Below are 18,109 nucleotides of genomic sequence, written 5' to 3' on the forward strand. Positions count from 1 at the left end.
ACAACAGAAACAAACCCTCCTCTGAGAGCTGAATCTTCTATTGTCAGAGACAAGCAAACCCAGCTACATGGGCTCCTGCTCAGAAGGGATTGAGAGAGACTGAGACCCCTGCGCACTGAATGAGACCGCCGCACTGTCCTTGGACTGAGTATGACAGGAAGGAGTGATCTCTCCTCTCTCTCTAAGACGCCTGTCAATACGAACGGCCCGAGACATGGCAGACTCCAAAGTGATATCTCTCATGAAAGGCAAATGCATCTTTCAATCCCTCTGAAAGACCATAGCAAAATTGACTTCGGAGTGCAGCATCATTCCAACCAGTATCAGCTGCCCATCTCCGAAATTCTGAACAGTATATCTCTGCGGACTGTTTACCCTGGCATAAAAGACGTAGTCTAGACTACGATCCGGATCATCATATATCTGACCCAGGGCTAAAAAAAAATCATCCACTGAATGGAGGGGCCATGCCCCCACCGGCTGCGAAAAGGCCCAGGACTGAGCGTTATCCCTGAGTAGCGAGATGATGATCCCCACCCTCCGCTCCTCATCACCAGAGGAATGGGGAAGTAGGCGAAAATGGAGTTTGCAAGCCTCTCTAAAACGAACAAAATTCTCACTACCCCCGGAGAACGTATCCGGAAGCGAGATTTTAGGCTCAGAACAAATTCCATGAACGCAAGCAGAAACGGTCACCTCAAACTGAGAGACAGTTTTCCGGAGATCTGCTACCTCCAGTGAAAGACCCTGCATGCGGTCAATCAAGCTTGAAACCGGATTCATGCTTAAGACGGTTTTGGCTGTTTATAATGTCACGGATGGTGTTACAGAAAACTAGAAGACACAAATGAAGATCCGACTGACTTGATCCAAAACTAAGGAACAAAAGGGTAAGCCCTGTAACAGCCCTATCTCTCTCCCTTACTGCTCAGCCTATGGAAAAATCTCAATGGTAGAAAATTGCATACCCTCGTTCCTCGACTGTATGACACCTGAACACCCTATAATAGTGAGGGGACACGACCACCAGCTCCCTACACTTAATACAGAGGGAGTCAGGGTTACCTAGGATCAAGCCCACAGGAAAACAGAAATAAAGAAACAGACTTATCTTGTGGATGCAGCAGTAACAGCTTCTAGCATCAGCACACTCCAGGAAGTTGTATAAACCGCAAGGTAAGGCAGTATGGGGAGGAGATATATAGGGAGGCAAACACTGCTAATAGATGACAGCTGGGAGAGGGAGGAGAGATGTCAAAATGAAAGCAAAACAAAAGAAGATCATGCAGAAGGTACTGAAGAACGTCTAACAGAACTTCTCAAAGATCTGGTGGTGACACCCGGGTGCCAGGACTCGGACCCCAGGCGATGTGATACTCATTATAGATTATCCTTATAATTTCTTGGATAACCCATTTAAGTGCCAAGCTGATGAACAGACATGAAAAACCCAGTTTTCCCAGACATTCTTGCTCTTGCACCACCAATGAGCCAGGTGAGGCGATCGCCTCAGGCAGCACCAGGTAGGGGCAAGAGGGGGACAGCAGAATGGCCATGGGCAATGAGCGCGTTCATTATGGAAACTCTCATATCCACATATTCACCTGCATTGCTGTACTCAACAAATTCTGCGACGGGCACGGGGGCACGGAAGCGATGTCTCCCTGGCCCACCGTTTCCTCTAATAGGCTTTTTTCCTAGTTCCTGTAGCCTATCAGAGGCTGTTGTCATTATTATCGCACTGCATAGAGCCCAGGGCACAGACTAGAAGAGGTCCGTGTCTTGCACTGCATCGCTGACAGCAGAATATAATGTTAGGACAATTAGAAGGCTGCTATTGTAAGGTATGCTTACTGTACCTGACTCATGGATAGGTTGTTAGTTTTCATATCTGGCTTTTAGCTTACAGCCTTTGTGTTATTGTCTGTTTATTGTATGTCATAGGTAATGATTTATTGTTATTTTAAAGATAATATAGAACCTATAGGAAAAAATTATTGATAATAGATAGGATAGTACCTATAAAATGAGTTATTGGAGATAGATAAGATAATAACAATAAAAAAAGCTATGGATGATAGGTAGCATAATAATGATAGGGAAAAGCTATTGATAATAGGTGGGAAAAGATTATGAAAGTATAGAATGGTTAATAAAGCAAATGTGTACATAGAAATTTTTTTTATAAGATTTATTAAAAGCTAATAGAATAAAATAGTAAGAGTAGAGTCAAAGGGTTAGTAAGGGAAAGGGGGGGTGTTTAAACAGATTAAGGTTGATAATTAGCTTAATATAGCCTAACCAATGGGATTATAGAAAGTTTAAGCAGTGATTTATTAGGTAATTGAGTTAATTGTTATAAAGTAACTCTTTCATTGAATTTTAGTAAACAGTGCGTCTTATAGGGCGAAAAATACAGTAATAGGAATGGAAAAGTCCCTCTTAGTATAACTGAATGGGGCACATTTACTAAGACCAGCTTTTTACGCCGTTCTTAGTTTCCCCCCTGTGTTGCCGGTCGATTTGTCAAATTTATCAAAAGGCGTGCACCTCGTCATAAATTAGGCGCATCTGTGGCAGTCCTTGTTGACTGACATAAAACCTACACCAGCCCATGTTTCCAGGCATAAATGTTAGTAAATTTGCCAGGGACATTGGACACAGAATAAAACCGGCCACGCGACTAAATAAGGTGGAAAAAGTTCTGAAATGATTTATCTTTGTCAAAAAAAATTATATCACAGAAACCTGACATTTTAACAGGCGTGTGTAGACTTTTTATATCCACTGTATATCCCCCAATAAGTTATTTTAACCCATGTTGCCACCAAAATACAAAATCATGCAAGTGATTCAATTCTGGGAGATTGGGCTTACCCAGAGGGGCCAAGTCTCACCATCCGCTCTCTGAACATGAAGGTCAACAGTGGTCCAACTTGCCACTTTAGCAGCCATGTTAGGCCAGGTTCATATCACTATTTAGTTTTCCATTATTTTTTTTTCTTTTAAAGTAATTTTTTATTGTGTTTTCATATTCAAAACATATACAAAGTAATACTATATCATATAGTATAAGTACAGAAAATAGTGAGTACATATATGAATATCAATGTTTTTATCACAAATTTGCATTGTTTTAATAATATCAACTTAACCACCTCAGCCCCCCTAGCTTAAACACCCTTAATGACCAGACCACTTTTTACAATTCTGCACTACACTACTTTCACTGTTTATTGCTCGGTCATGCAACTTACTCAGGAGAAGTTGGGGAATGTGTTTTGGGGTGTCATTTTACATATACCCATGCTGGGTGAGAGAAATATATTGGTAAAATGCCAACTTTGTATAATAAAATGGGAAAAGCTGTCTTTTAGAGAGATATTTATCTCACCCAGCATGGGTATATGTAAAATGACACCCCAAAACACATTCCCCAACTTCTCCTGAGTACGGCGATACCACGTGTGACACTTTTTTGCAGCCTAGGTGGGCAAAGGGGCCCACATTCCAAAGAGCACCTTTCGGATTTCACAGGCCATTTTTTACACATTTTGATTTCAAACTACTTCGCACGCATTTGGGCCCCTAAAATGCCAGGGCAGTATAACTACCCCACAAGTGACCCCATTTTGGAAAGAAGACATCCCAAGGTATTTCGTGATGGGCATAGTGAGTTCATGGAAGTTTTTATTTTTTGTCATAAGTTAGTGGAACATGAGACTTTGTAAGAAAAAAAAATCATCATTTTCCGCTAACTTATGATAAAAAATTCTAGGAATTTGTAGGGTAGTTATACTGCCCTGGCATTTTAAGGGCCCTAATGCGTGAGAAGTAGTTTGAAATCAAAATGTGAAAAAAATCCCCTGTGAAATCCTAAAGGTGCTCTTTGGAATGTAAGCCCCTTTGCCACCTAGGCTGCAAAAAAGTGTCACACATGTGGTATCGCCGTACTCAGGAGAAGTTGGGCAATGTGTTTTGGGGTGTCTTTTTACATATACCCATGCTGGGTGAGAGAAATATCTCGGCAAAAGACAACTTTTCCAATTTTTTTATACAAAGTTGGCATTTGACCAAGATATTTATCTCACCCAGCATGGGTATATGTAAAATGACACCTCAAAACACATTCCCCAACTTCTCCTAAGTACGGCGATACCACATGTGTGACACTTTTTGCAGCCTAGATGCACAAAGGGGCCCAAATTCCTTTTAGGAGGGTATTTTTAGACATTTGGATCCCAGACTTCTTCTCAAACTTTAGGGCCCCTAAAATGCCAGGGCAGTATAAATACCCCACATGTGACCCCATTTTGGAAAGAAGACACCCCAAGGTATTCAATGAGGGGCATGGCGAGTTCATAGAAATTTTTTTTTTTGGCACAAGTTAGCGGAAATATATTTTTATTTTCTTTCTCACAAAGTCTCCCTTTCCGCTAACTTGGGACAAAAATTTCAATCTTTCATGGACTCAATATGCCCCTCAGCGAATACCTTGGGGTGTCTTCTTTCCAAAATGGGGTCATTTGTGGGATGTTTGTACTGCCCTGGCATTTGAGGGTCTCCGCAATCATTACATGTATGGCCAGCATTAGGAGTTTCTGCTATTCTCCTTATATTGAGCATACAGGTAATAAATCAGTGCTGCAGCTAGTCGATCGGTTGGTCCACCTGAAAGGTAAAAAAAAGAAAACAAAAAAGAAAAAACCAGGCCGCAACGCAATAAATTGATTAACTTTATAATAACATCTGAACAGAACATTTAAACTTTATTTAACTTTTTGAACAGAACGTTAACTTTTTTGGTTACTGGTGATTTTTTTTTATTTTTTTATTTTTTACCTTTATAGGACAAACCTCTCCTTCCCCATGGGACAATGTGCAAAGCGCAAATCGCCCAAAGATGTGGCGAAGTACATTATACACTTTGTCCCAGGTGAAAGGAGAGGTTTGCAGCAGCTGTGTGTGAATGGGCCCTAATAGCCATGTGTGCATGTCCTGTGAGATGCAATCCCTATGCTAAGTGTACCTGTGTGTGGTACTTCCGGAAACACTCTCCAAAGCATAGGGCAGGGTGGTCAGGGCAGTCAGGACAGAAATAGCGGGTGTCACGCCTTATTCCACTCCTGCTACAGACACGACATCTTTTTCGGGGTGACGGTTGGGTTGAGGTACCAGCAACGACATTGGGGAAATGTTGCTCGTGTAGACGGCTAACTACACTGGTGGATGGGGCCACGGAACCTCCTGGATACAGGAGGTTCTCGATGATCTCTTCCTGAAATTTGAGGAAGGATCCTGTTCTCCCAGCCTTACTGTAGAGAACAAAACTATTATATGCAGCCAATTAAATCAAATATACAGACACCTTCTTATACCAGCGTCTGGTGCGTCGGGAAACTAAATAAGGAGCCAACATCTGGTCATTGAAGTCCACCCCTCCCATGAGCAAATTATAGTCATGGACACAGAGGGGCTTTTCAATGACACTGGTTGCTCGTTCAATTTGTATTGTCGTGTCTGCGTGAATGGAGGAGAGCATGTAAACGTCACGCTTGTCTCTCCATTTCACCGCGAGCAGTTCTTAATTACACAAGGCAGCCCTCTCCCCCCTTGCAAGACGGGTGGTAACGAGCCGTTGGGGGAAGCCCCGGCGACTAGGTCGCGCTGTGCCACAGCAGCCAATCTGTTCTAGGAACAAATGCCTGAAGAGGGGCACACTTGTGTAGAAATTGTCCACATAAAGATGGTACCCCTTGCCAAATAAGGGTGACACCAAGTCCCAGACTGTCTTCCCACTGCTCCCCAGGTAGTCAGGGCAACCGACCGGCTCCAGGGTCTGATCTTTACCCTCATAGATCCGAAATTTGTGGGTATAGCCTGTGGCCCTTTCACAGAGCTTATACAATTTGACCCCATACCGGGCGCGCTTGCTTGGGATGTATTGTTTGAAGCCAAGGCGCCCGGTAAAATGTATAAGGGACTCGTCTTCGCAGATGTTTTGCTCAGGGGTATACAAATCTGCAAATTTGTTGTTGAAGTGGTCTATGAGGGGCCGAATTTTGTGGAGCCGGTCAAAAGCTGGGTGGCCTCTGGGACGGGAGGTGGTGTTATCGCTAAAGTGCAGGAAACGCAGGATGGCCTCAAACCGTGCCCTGGACATGGCAGCAGAGAACATGGGCATGTGATGAATTGGGTTCGTGGACCAATATGACCGCAATTCATGCTTTTTGGTTAGACCCATGTTGAAGAGAAGGCCCAGAAAAAAAAATTATTCGGAAACTTGGACTGGTTTCCACTGGAAAGGCTGGGCATAATAGCTTCCCGGGTTGGCGGCTATAAATTGAGTGGCATACCGATTTGTTTCTGCCACGACTATGTCCAAGAGCTCCACAGTCAAGAACAGCTCAAAAAATCCCAGGGCCGAACCGATCTGAGCTGTCTCAACCCGAACTCCAGACTGGGCGGGGAAAGGGGGAACTAATGGTGCGGCTGAAGTTGGGGACTGCCAGTCAGGGTTTGCCAGCACCTCAGGGACTCTAGGGGGTCTACGGGCCTGTCTGTGCGGTGGCTGCAACGGGGTAACTATTGCACGTGCCACCGTACCAGCTTCAACTGCCCTTCTGGTGCTCGCCACTTCACCATGTTGTACGGCAGTGCTGGTACTAGGTCCAGGGTGGGCTGCGCTGCTGGTGTATGCCTCACCACGTAATCCGACAGCGCCAGCCCCACTCTGCTGCCCTTGAAGCGGATCCTGCGCAACCTGTGGTGTAGCAACATGGGGCCGGGTACGCCTGTTGGTATCAGGGACCTCAACCTCCTCGTCCGAACTTTGGGTCAGACTGCCACTGCTTTCTACAGGTTCATATTCTGACCCACTGGATTGGTCAGATGAGGGTTCCCATTCCTCATCCAACTGGGTCAGAAGCCTGTAGGCCTCTTCAGAAGAATACCCCTTGTTTGCCATTTGGACTACTAAATTTAGGGGGTATTCCCTGAGACTACCCAAGAAAAAAAGCAAGCCTGTCTTACAAATGGGAGGCTAGCGAAGTACCGGAGGCCGCTGCGATTGATAAAAAATATCAAAACTGATTTTTTTTATCGCCGCAGCGCTTGGAAAGTGATTGTGCAGTGATAAAAAAAATTATAATTTTTGTCACTGCGGCAGGGCGGGCGTGGGTGAACGCACGTGTGGGCGACCGATCAGGCCTGATCGGGCAAACACTGCATTTTGGGTGGAGGGCGAGCTAAGGTGACACTAATACTATTATAGATCTGACTGTGATCAGTTTTGATCACTTACAGATACTATAAAAGTACAAATGCTGATTAGTGATACGCTAATCAGCGAATCAGTGACTGCGGTGCGGTGGGCTGGGCGCTAAACGATTGCTAACTACCTAACCAAGGGGCCAAAACTATCTTAAAGCCTATCAGTCAATACCAGTGGGAAAAAAAAGTGACAGTTTACACTGATCACTTTTTCCCCTTTCACTAGGTGATTGACAGGGGCGATCAAGGGGTTAATTGGGGTGCTGGGGGGTGATCTGGGGCTAAGTGAAGTGTTTGGTGGCTACTCACTGTGAACTGTGCTCCTCTGCTGAGACCAACCGACGAAAAGGACCAGCAGAGGAGCAGAGAAGCCATTTAACACCTTATATTTATAAATATAAAGTGTTAACTGGCTTCTGATTCGATTTTTTTAAAATCATCAGCCTGCCAGCGATGATCATTGGCTGGCAGGCTGATGATGTAACCCCCCTCGAACTTTTGCCGGCCCGCGATGCGCATGCGCGGGCCGACTGTGAGCGGAATCTCGCGAGATGACGCATAGATGTGTGACTCTGCCTGAGTGAGCCGCCTCCGGAACGCGATCCTGCGTTAGGCGGTCCGGAGGCGGATAATATTGTTGTTTAATGTTATCAACATTGTGTTGCAAATAAACTTTATATATATATATATTTGTGGTCAAGGCTACGGCCGAGCTTGTGCCTGAACGTGCCGAACCTGACAGAGGAAAACCATCATGCCTACCTGATATGGCTGGAGAGGTGCCCTTAGCCATGCCGCGGGTAAGCCTAAAAGGGGGCAAAAAGACAAACAGGTAGGGAGGAAAAAACCTTTATTGGCAGTGAACCGAATTACAAAACCAACTTGTGGAAAGCCTGGGATATCTCGACCTATGGGTTAGGTATGTATCGTGTGAAGCATGAGGAGCGCCAGCGACCCATTTTTCGGATGATGTGGCCGGGGACGTTGTGTTTTGAAGCTGCGGATGCAGCTCCAATGCGGAATGAGTGCCCTGAAATGGCCTTGGGGTCGAAACCCCAACCCATAGCCAGAGTGCGGACGTGTGAGATAAATTGCGAAGCGGTGAGGGCTGCGGCCTGAAACGGGAGCAATGGTTGGTCAGGGGCGGAGTCCCCCAGAGCCGACAGCAGACGCTTGAGTACCTGGACCGGGCACCATGCGTTGGCAGAAGGGAAGAAATCCACCTCCACTGGTGGACCTACCTGCGAGGTTTTGGAAGTAAGGAGGTGCAGGGAGAAATGGTCGTGGTGCCAGACTAGTTGACCCCTGGTGAGGCCCTTGGACCTAGCTGAAGTGCGGGTGACTTCGCCGGGTCTTAAGAACCCATAGAAACTAAGGTACATGGCAGCCTTGATGACTGTGCTGGGAAGGAGCCCAAAAGGAAGACTATCTAGGGAGGTTGAAAGTTTCCTAAATAGTTCCCCAGATACGGGCTGCCTCCTCGGGATGGCTGTGATACTACTTTTCTGAACCCCCCTAAGGGTTGCCCTGACTGCTTGGGATAGAAAAACCGACCTGCTTTCGGGGTCTTCCAACATGGAAAAATGTTGGACTCCGGCCAAATACAATTTAATGGTGTTGAAGGACAGCTTGAGATCGAAATGACAGAAGGCTATGAAAGCTGTGATGTACGTGGTTTTGTTGGTGTCTTGACTTGGGTGTAGGCCCCTGAACCTGTTGAAGGTGTTCCAGGCGGTCCTGTAGTTCCTGGCAGTGTTGTGAGACAAAGACTTCTGCATCAATGTTTTTGCTGAATTAATAAAAAGGTTTAATCCAACACTAGCAATTGGTACGTCGGAGGAGGAAGCCCCACACGGTCTGCCTCTGGCATGACCTGGAAGAAAGTTTCGTAATTAAAACGAGATAGGGCATCTGCGGCCACATTGTGAACCCCCTGGATGTGCTTGCATGCTACGTGGAAATTGTACACTAGCGAGAGCCAGACCAGCCTGCGGACGAATGACATGATCTGGGGTGACTGAGACCTGCCCTTGGTGATGATGTCCACCACTGTTTGATTATCAGTGATGAACGCCACAGAAGAATTGGCCCACTGGCTGCCCCACACCTGGGCTGCCGCCACGACTGGGTAGAACTCCAGCAAAGGGGATGACTGCAAAGCGCCTCTGGCTGTTGATACCTCGGGTGGCCAAGGGCCCGCGAACCATTGGTTCCCACAGATCGCCGCGAACCCCCCGGAGGCGGCGGCGTCCGAGAAAATCAAGGTGGACTCTGGCCCTAGCCGAGGAACAAACAACGAGACTCCGTTCCAAGAGGCCAGGAAGTTCCCCCACATGGACAAGTCGGCCATGGCTTGGGCGTCTAAGGTGACGAGGCTGTCCTGCTCTGGGGCTGAGGGGAGCAATTGGAGAAGCCTGGACATGAAGGCCCTGCCCTGGGGCATGACTTTGGTGGCAAAGTTGAGCATGCCTAAAAGGGACTGCAACTCGACCTTGGTGCAGGTCCTGCAGCCCGCCGCAGTTGAAATGGCTGCCTTGATCTTTGCCAATTTCTCGGCTGGAAGCCTGGCCTCCATCTTCCCTGTATCTAGCGTTATGCCTAGGAAGGTGATTACCGTGGCGGGCCCTTCGGTTTTTGATGCTGCCACCGGAACGTTGAGTCGGCCGAACAGTTGCAGCAGAGCATGGAGTTTGCAAGGCTGGCGGTCTGGGCTTTCGATAATGAGAAAATCATCCAAGTAGTGGATGGTCATAGGGCAATCGCAGTGGTTGACCAGGATCCAATGCAATGCCTGAGCGAACTGGTCGAACAGCCAGGGACTGCTCTTGGACCCGAACGTCAGGCGATTGGCAAAGAAGTACTGATCTTGCCACTTGATGCCGTAGAACCCCCAGAGCCGTGGATGAATGGGCAGCAGCTTGAAGGCGTCGGCGATATCTGCCTTTGCCAACCACGCCCCCCGACCTACTTGGAGGATCAGCTGTATGGCCTCGTCTATGGTGGCGTAGCTCATGGAGAACTCCTCAGATGGCACTAAGGAGTTAAGACTGGGTACACTGGAGCCATGAGGCGCCGACAAGTCATAGATTAAACGTTTTTTATTTGTGAACTGCTTGGTCACAATACCGATAGGGTTGATCCTCCAGAGGTCGAATGGAATGAAGGGGAAGGGGCCGATGAGAAACCCCTTCTCCAACTCTGACTTGATCAGGGTCCCCACCGGCTCAGGGTCCCTGCTTGCTGACAGTAGATTGGGCCCTTCCCAGGAAGTTTGTGGGAGAGCTACCAGCCCCGTGTGGAACCCGGTGGTGAACCCGGAGACCAGGAACTGCACCCAATGCGGGCTGTGGTGCTCGCGCAACAGGGACTCTAACAAGACCACGTTGACCCCGCTTAGTCAGGATGGCCTTGTTCTTTGAGGACACGCCGTCTGCGGTTGAGCCCTGAAACAGCCTGCGCTGACGTGGAGAGCCCTGCACTTGTTATAATAACAAGCCTCCTGGTTAAAATTATTGCAGACCTGGCTGTTGCCCAGGAAAACTATTGGCCGGCCTAACTTATCCGTGGTAGCGCCAGGTCGTTGGAGGGACCCGGAGCTACTACGGAGGGATCTGCCCTGGGATGTGGAGGGACCTGAGTTGGGGCACCAATCCGACGAGTGAGTAATGGACTGGCATGACGTACATGCCGGTGCCCTGAGGCACGCGAAATGTCGACAAAAAAGCTCCATGTCCATAACCGCCCAGTTCGTGAGGTGCTGGAATTGGACCAGCGAGGCGGCGGCTTTAGCTGAGAACGAGCGATGATAATCGTAAAAAGCCTGCCCACCGTACTTGTGGCCCAAATCCGTGACCCTGTATAGGTAAGTGTCCAACTCTTCCCGCCTCTCCGGGTGGACGGAGCAGATGACGTCCCTGTATAAGCTAAACGCCAGGACAAACTCTGTGGGGGTTAGCTTCCTGTTGAGGCGGGGGTCCCTCGCTTTGAGGACGATGGACATGTCGCCGCAAGCAATGGTCTTGCTCTCTACTGTGTCATGGGTTGCTATCAAAATAGACGCCAGGTTGACGTCCTTGCCCTCTAAAATGTCCTTCTTGATGTTGCTGGGGATAAAGTGGGCCGGAGCTACCTCGGGTGCGCCAAGAACCCTACCTGGGGGAACCAACCCTGCCGCGGGGGCAACCGGCAATGGAGAGGCGACACGCTCGGATGTCAGTCCCTGGTGAGACTCAACGGCCAGGAGTCTGGACTGCACGTCTGAGACTGAGGAGGCAATAGTGTTCATCATGGCGTGCAGTTGTGTCAGAGACACTTGCAGAGTGGACATGGAGACTTGCTCCAAGTCCTGGGCTGCTGGCTCCGCCGTGAGTAGCCTGAATAGTTCGGCTTTCCGGGCGGAAGCGGGGTGTTGGATCCCTCTTCTGTTAAGCTCCGCGATTAACTTAGCGATCGTCCAACTCCTCAGTGATGAGGAGCTGGGCCGCTCGGATGCGGGTGTCTCCGGGATGGACAGGGCTTCCTCGATATTGGAAATCTGCGACATATCGTGGCTGTGAGGTGATAAACAAAAAGTTAACATCTGAGCTGGAGAACCCCACGTGACAGAACGACGACACCCGAGCCGTGAATGGTGATGAAGAGCGAACTGGGGCGGGCGAGTGCCTAGAGCTATGAAGGGGGTACTACTGTGGAAGACCTTACCAACCTAAAAGTGAAAACAAGACGTAAGCGCTACGAGGACGTGGCCATTGACAGGGGAGTAAACACATGGAAAGAACACCAAACCTGAGGTCGTACCGTAGAAAATAATATCGATCGAACCTGAAAAACAATGATAGCGACAAAGAATAGTGATTAACCGCATGATCCTGACCTGTAACCGGTAATGGAAAACGTAAAACCGGCAGCGTGACGGGGAATAAAAAACATGGGAGAAACGTAAGCCTGACAACGTGACAGGCAACAGACGGGGTACAATAGATACGTAAGCCTGAAGCGTAACAGGCGACAATTGGAAAAACGTAAGCCTGAAGCGTGACAGGCAGCATGACATATATTAAAACGTGAACCGGAGAGGAACCGGCAAGAGAAAAGGAAAAACGTAAGCCCGCAGACGTGGCGGGCAACAGACATGAAATAACGGAAAACGTGAGCCAGGAAAGTGACTGACGCTAGACAGAGAAAAACGTAAGCCTGAAACGTAACAGGCAGCAGACATGTTATAACAGAAACGTGAGCCAGAAACGTAACTGGCAACAGAAAGAACACAACAAGTGAGCCTGCAAACGGAAAAACAGACAGCAAACATGAGAATAAGCCCCTTTTTTTTTTTTTTTTTTAACTGATTGTCCCTGACCCCGGCTCTGACGAAACTGAAACGTGAGCCAGAAGCGCGACCGGGAACCAGTATGGTATGAGGGAAAACGTAAGCCCGTAGCGCCAAGGGCAATGAGATGACAAGTAATACGTAAACCTAACACAAAATAGGCCCCAAACATGGCGGAGCATGATATGACATAGAAAAAATAAGTATTTACCGAACAAAGTCCGTAGATGTGGCAGAGCAGAATGGCGGTGTTCGCAGCGGGTGGAATTTGTTGAGAACCTTGGCAGACGATGGATGGCAAGCACGGCAGAGTAACCAGAGTCTGCAACAATAACCAGTAGCGTGAGGGGGGCGGGGGGGGGGGTGGCCCCTGCTACGCCATTGTACGACCCTTGAACCAGGGAACTGCGTGTCCCTGTGAACTGATGAGACTGTGTTTGTGGGAGCTGAGGTGTGAGGTAACGGAACCGCTGCCGTAGGGTGTGGAGGGTTGACTGGTCTGCTGCTTAGCAAGACAGGGGAGGGCACGTGGGAGCTAGCGGTGTGCCATGACCCTGGCAAGCAGCTATGATATGTGTGTGCTTGCGAGGGCCTGTGGTGGGGCTTATTGTGAAGAACCAGTGTGTGTAAACCAATGCTGTCTTTTTTTTAATTTTTTTTATATAACTTTATTGCTGGTGAACAGCAGCCGGCCGCCGGCCAGTGGCTGCGTGGAAAGAAGCGGCACCCCTGGGTCTAGACGGACCCGCCCGTGGGGAGAGCGCCAGGACCAGCCAGACGAGGGGGGTTTGAGCTGCTGTGGCGGCCGGTGCCAGGACGAGAGCCCGACAGCAGAGGCCGGCCGGGACGCAAGCTCCGTTGTCAAGGCAACGGAAGCGCTGCCGGCGTCCCGCGAGATCTGCTCAGGGCAGCGCCTGAGCAAGGACGAGCCGGGCGTACCAACCGGGATGCGAGGTGGGTGGCGAGCGGACCGGACCGGGGGGGGGGAGGGATGGGTGGACACGCCGGAGAGGGGTGCAGCGGAGCGTGAAACTTACCCCGACAGCTGAGCGGGAAGCGTTGGAGGGGAACCCTCGGCAAACTTACCTGCACAGCAGCACAGCAGGATGGGGCGTGACGTCAGGCGGGAAAAGGCACCAGGAACGCACGCAAATGGGGAGAGGGCATGCCTCCTTTTAAGGGCGCCTACGCCCCTCCCACAAATGCAGGCTGACATGTCAGCCTTAACCTACATATATATATATATATATATTATAAGTAAAGTGCACTATGCACAACAAGTTATAACAGAAAGAAAACTCTTTCATTAACTCTCATCTAACCAATTCTCGGTTGACCAATCCTTGACATTTGTAATACATACTGTAGTCTAAAATGGATCCTGTATTTTGAGCATTCGTTTGGTAAATTATGCATATTTAGCATCTGTTTTAGCTATTTTCATCTGAGATCTGTTATTTGAGACGCAAGATTTTTTTTCCATCTATATTAATGGATCTCAGATGGAAATGGGTCAAACAGATGTCAATAAGAAAACATAAGGCACGCTACGACCAGTGCCCCCGTCCAGCAGTTTATTTCTGTTTCTATCTCTAGCTTCTCTCTTCTTTTATATTCCAGTTCAGCCTGAAATAGTTGTGTCCCTGATACCTCGACATGAAGAGCCAAGCACCGTGCACCACCTCCTGCAGTGTAATGTGTTTGGTTTCTACCCCTCGGTGGTGGAGGTGAAATGGTACCGGAACAGCCAGGAAGAGACCGAGCTGGTTACATCTTCTGTGATTTTTCAGAACGGGGATTGGACTTTCCAGATTCTGGTGATGCTGGAGACAGAGATCCATAGCAGTGACACATTCACCTGTGAGGTTCATCACAGCAGCCTGGAGGCCCCGCACCGAGTAGACTGGCGTAAGTCTTTCTTCTCGTCATAGAATTAATGTGAGCTTGTCTCTCAATAACAGTGTATGGCTTGCTGCACACATTTTTTCTGCCTCTAAAATACTCTGTGTATCAATGGTATCACATTTAGTGACATTCTGTACATGTTTTTTTCTTCTGATTTGATAGTCCTGTAAAAACCATATGAACAAAAATTTAATTTACCGTATATTGTATTGAAAAACAGGAAAAATACTTTGTGAGGTGAGACTGGAAAAAGATGCAATTCCGTAAAATTTTTAGGTTTTGTTTTTACATCATGTGATAAATTTACATAACAACCTTATTGTGCAGGTCAGTACGATTACGGCGCTACTAGATTTTTATAGTTTTTTATCACTTTGTACTAAATATTTTGGGGGGAGAGGTGAGGAAAAAACAGCAACTTTGCTGTATGTATTTTTTCCATTATGGCGTCCAGTGTATGTGATAAATATTTTAATTTTTGTACATTTTTGGATTTGGCATTATTGATGATGTTTATTTTTTATTGTCTATTGTTATATGTAAAGTTAGAAAAGGGGGTGGCTTGACTTTAAAAAATTTGTGTTTTTATAAAAACATTTTTTTTATTGTAAAACGTTTTGCGGACAAGAATAGGCATGTCTACAATGTTTTTTGTGGATCCGCTGCACGGTCGTGTGCATGAGGCCCAAGGTAGATAATTAGCTTAATATAGTCTAACCAATCAGATTTTGGGAAGTTTAAGCAGTGATTGATTAGGTAATTGAGCTAATTGTTATAAAGTAACACTTTCCTGGAATTTTTAATAAACAAACAGAGGTGCATCTTATAGGAAATAAAATACGGTATATTGCCACAGCCTGAACTATTGTAAAAAAAATGCAGTGGTCTCCAGGTAGAGGCTCTTGAGCTGCTGTAAAACTACAACTCCTAGCAGGGTCTGACAGTTGCAGCAGCTGGAGAGGGGCTGGATGGTGAATGCTGATATACAACTCTTTGTTTCATGTTCCCTTTTACTACATGCCAGACATTTTTTCCCATGCAACAAAAGTTGTATTATAAATAATATTTTTTTCCCCACAGACCCAGAGATTTCAGATTCAGACAGGAGTAAGATGGCAACTGGAATTGGTGGATTTGTCTTAGGAGCAGTTTTTCTCATTGCTGGAATTGTGATGTACTTGAGAGGACGAAAAGGTAATTGATGATCCAGTCAGCCACACTTAAAGGATTTGTGCAGCGATTTATATATTTATATATTATCCTGAGGATAGGTCATCAATATCTGATCGGTGGGGGCCCGACAGCTGGCATCCCCCACCGATCAGCAGTTTGAAGAGAAGGCACAGGTTTCAGTTTGTTACATTGCATGACGTCTCGGAAGTGCAGTTTATGGACTATTCACTTAAATGGAGTGAGTACTTGTAATTACACTTTGTTGCCACAGCTAACGAGATGACACCTAGTGTAAAGACCAGGCATCGGCGCTCACTTGGAGTGCAACCTCCTCTTCAAACAGCTAGTTGGTTGGTTTGCTGAGTGTCAGACCCCCGACGATTAGATATTGATGACCTATCCTGTGAATATGCCATGAATATATATGGCCTGCACAACCCCTTTAAAGCCGTTGTGTCGTACATGAGTAATAACACTAGTTAGGAATTGTATCCTGCATTTTTGAGCGGTTTTCCTTCCTCCCCATCAGGAATTTTCATGTATACTAATTTTATATTTTTGTTTGTTTTTCTTTTCAGTCAAAACTTCATTTCGGGGACCTCAAAGCGAAAGTAAGTTAAGTAACTAATTATAAAAATGATGTTCCAATTCTAGGAGGGATGACATCATTCTACATGTCCCACAGTGTCATTGTGTAATCAGTAAAGTGGTAGTCACTGCTGATGGTGTGTTAAACCATCTGATGGGTGCGGTCATCTGCAATTCCTTACCGTGTCGCTGTTGCACCGTTCCGTGCCCCCGCAAAAAAAATATAGCATGTCCTATTCTTGTCCGTTTTGCGATCAAGAATAGGCATTTCTACAACGGGCCGCCCGTTCCGCAAATTATGGAAGGCGCACGGGTGGCTTCCGTTTTTTGCAGATCCGCGGTTTGCGGACCGCAAAAAAACAGCATGGTAGTGTGCATGTAGCATAAAACAAATATGCACACAGGTGCCGATTTACAAACAAAAAAAAACTGCATGTGTTACTTTCGGTTTTGATGCGGATTTGATACGGTTTTGCCAAAGATCTCACACTTCTATTGAAAAGGGTGAAAGCCGCACGAAAAATTGCAAACATCATTGACATGCTGTGGATTTCCCAATTCATGATGGTACTATATTATGCTGCGTTTTCCACGTAAAGAGGTTTTTCTAGGAGTATGTATTGATGGCCTATCAATGTGCATCAGGGTATGATCATTGAGGGTCCAACAACTCAGACCCCACTGGTGAACAGAGGGCCACCAGTGTCACAGTCCCTAGATTGTTTATCCAGGCACAGGGTGCTCGTCTCTACATGATGCGTTCACAGCACCATCACTACACTATCTAAAGGGTCATCAATGCATACAAAACCCTGGACTGTGGTCTATCATCCGGACCACACGTTGCTGCGATTTCCCCTCATCCACTAACCGTGGCCTGTAGGACAGTGCTGCATCCTTACTTTATCTGTCATTTGAACTGTATACAAAAAGAAGCATCGTTTACATCCAACTATTCACTAATCGACTCTTCCTCACTTTTCTTTCAGATTTCATCCACACTTAACAGGGAGAACGTCTGACAAATCACCGGCTTCTTTTCTATTTTGCAAATTCAGAAATTGGCACAATTGACTATTTTTGACAAAGACCACCGTGTTATCCAAAGCCGAGTACGGGATGAAATTGTTAATGTAAAAGTGCAGTGAAATCTGCTGTGCTCTGTATATACATGTCTGGATGACGACAGGATAACAAACAGGAATCCTCCCCTATAAACGCCCCTTATCTGTCGTCTCTGGATTTTATTGCCCAGGTTTTATATGGATAATTGTAATGCGCATTTACTGCACAGTTTTCATTTTACACGCACTTAATGTGTAGCTTCACGTAACAGCGGCATCATATTAAATGTTAGGAATCTGATTGAGTAGTCATTTTAAGTAAACATGCATTTGCGGAAATCCTACATTTCGGTTGGACCTTTTCTTCCCTTTAATGTATGCAGGTCGGCAATGTTAATGGTAACATTGTCTATGTAATTCTATGTTAGTCTAAGGGGGAAGATTCCATAAGTGCTAAGAAATCGATGTCTGAGACCCATACAAAATTAGAAATGACCTACACTCACCTTCTGACAGTCCTGCTGTTTCAGTGCACAGCGCCCGTCCGCCTGACCTTCCATATACACTCCTATGTGACATATGCACAAATGGTATGTGACCACTGAGTCTACAGTCCGTGGACTATTACCAATTACAGACAGCCGGCAGGAGAAGAGCAGCCGCTTGAATCCCTGCAACTACCCAACTCATTGCATCAATATAGCGACAGTTCTTTGCTTGTGTATCAGGAATATACGTACCTTTGTGTTGCCCAAACAGAACTGCTGTAACTGCAAACGGA

General features: G+C 46.8%; 1 protein-coding gene across 2 annotated transcripts in view; it reads left to right on the forward strand.

Moving 5' to 3' along the window:
* LOC121009466 (HLA class II histocompatibility antigen, DRB1 beta chain-like) overlaps window positions 1-17,830 on the forward strand; it is a 180,196-nt gene extending 162,366 nt beyond the window's left edge. The window contains exons 3-6 of one of the 2 annotated variants that reach the window (XM_040442596.1): window positions 14,219-14,506; window positions 15,584-15,697; window positions 16,255-16,287; window positions 17,254-17,830. In XM_040442596.1, coding sequence (XP_040298530.1) covers window positions 14,219-14,506; window positions 15,584-15,697; window positions 16,255-16,287; window positions 17,254-17,270 — 452 coding nt within the window. In that variant the 3' untranslated portion in view covers window positions 17,271-17,830. Of the gene's footprint in view, window positions 1-14,218; window positions 14,507-15,583; window positions 15,706-16,254; window positions 16,288-17,253 lie in introns of those variants that run through there. The other variant, XM_040442597.1, reaches the window with a different exon arrangement.
* Window positions 17,831-18,109: the final 279 nt, after the last annotated feature.

This window comes from Bufo bufo, chromosome 8, assembly GCF_905171765.1.
Source record: "Bufo bufo chromosome 8, aBufBuf1.1, whole genome shotgun sequence".
Taxonomy (NCBI): Eukaryota; Metazoa; Chordata; class Amphibia; order Anura; family Bufonidae; genus Bufo; species Bufo bufo.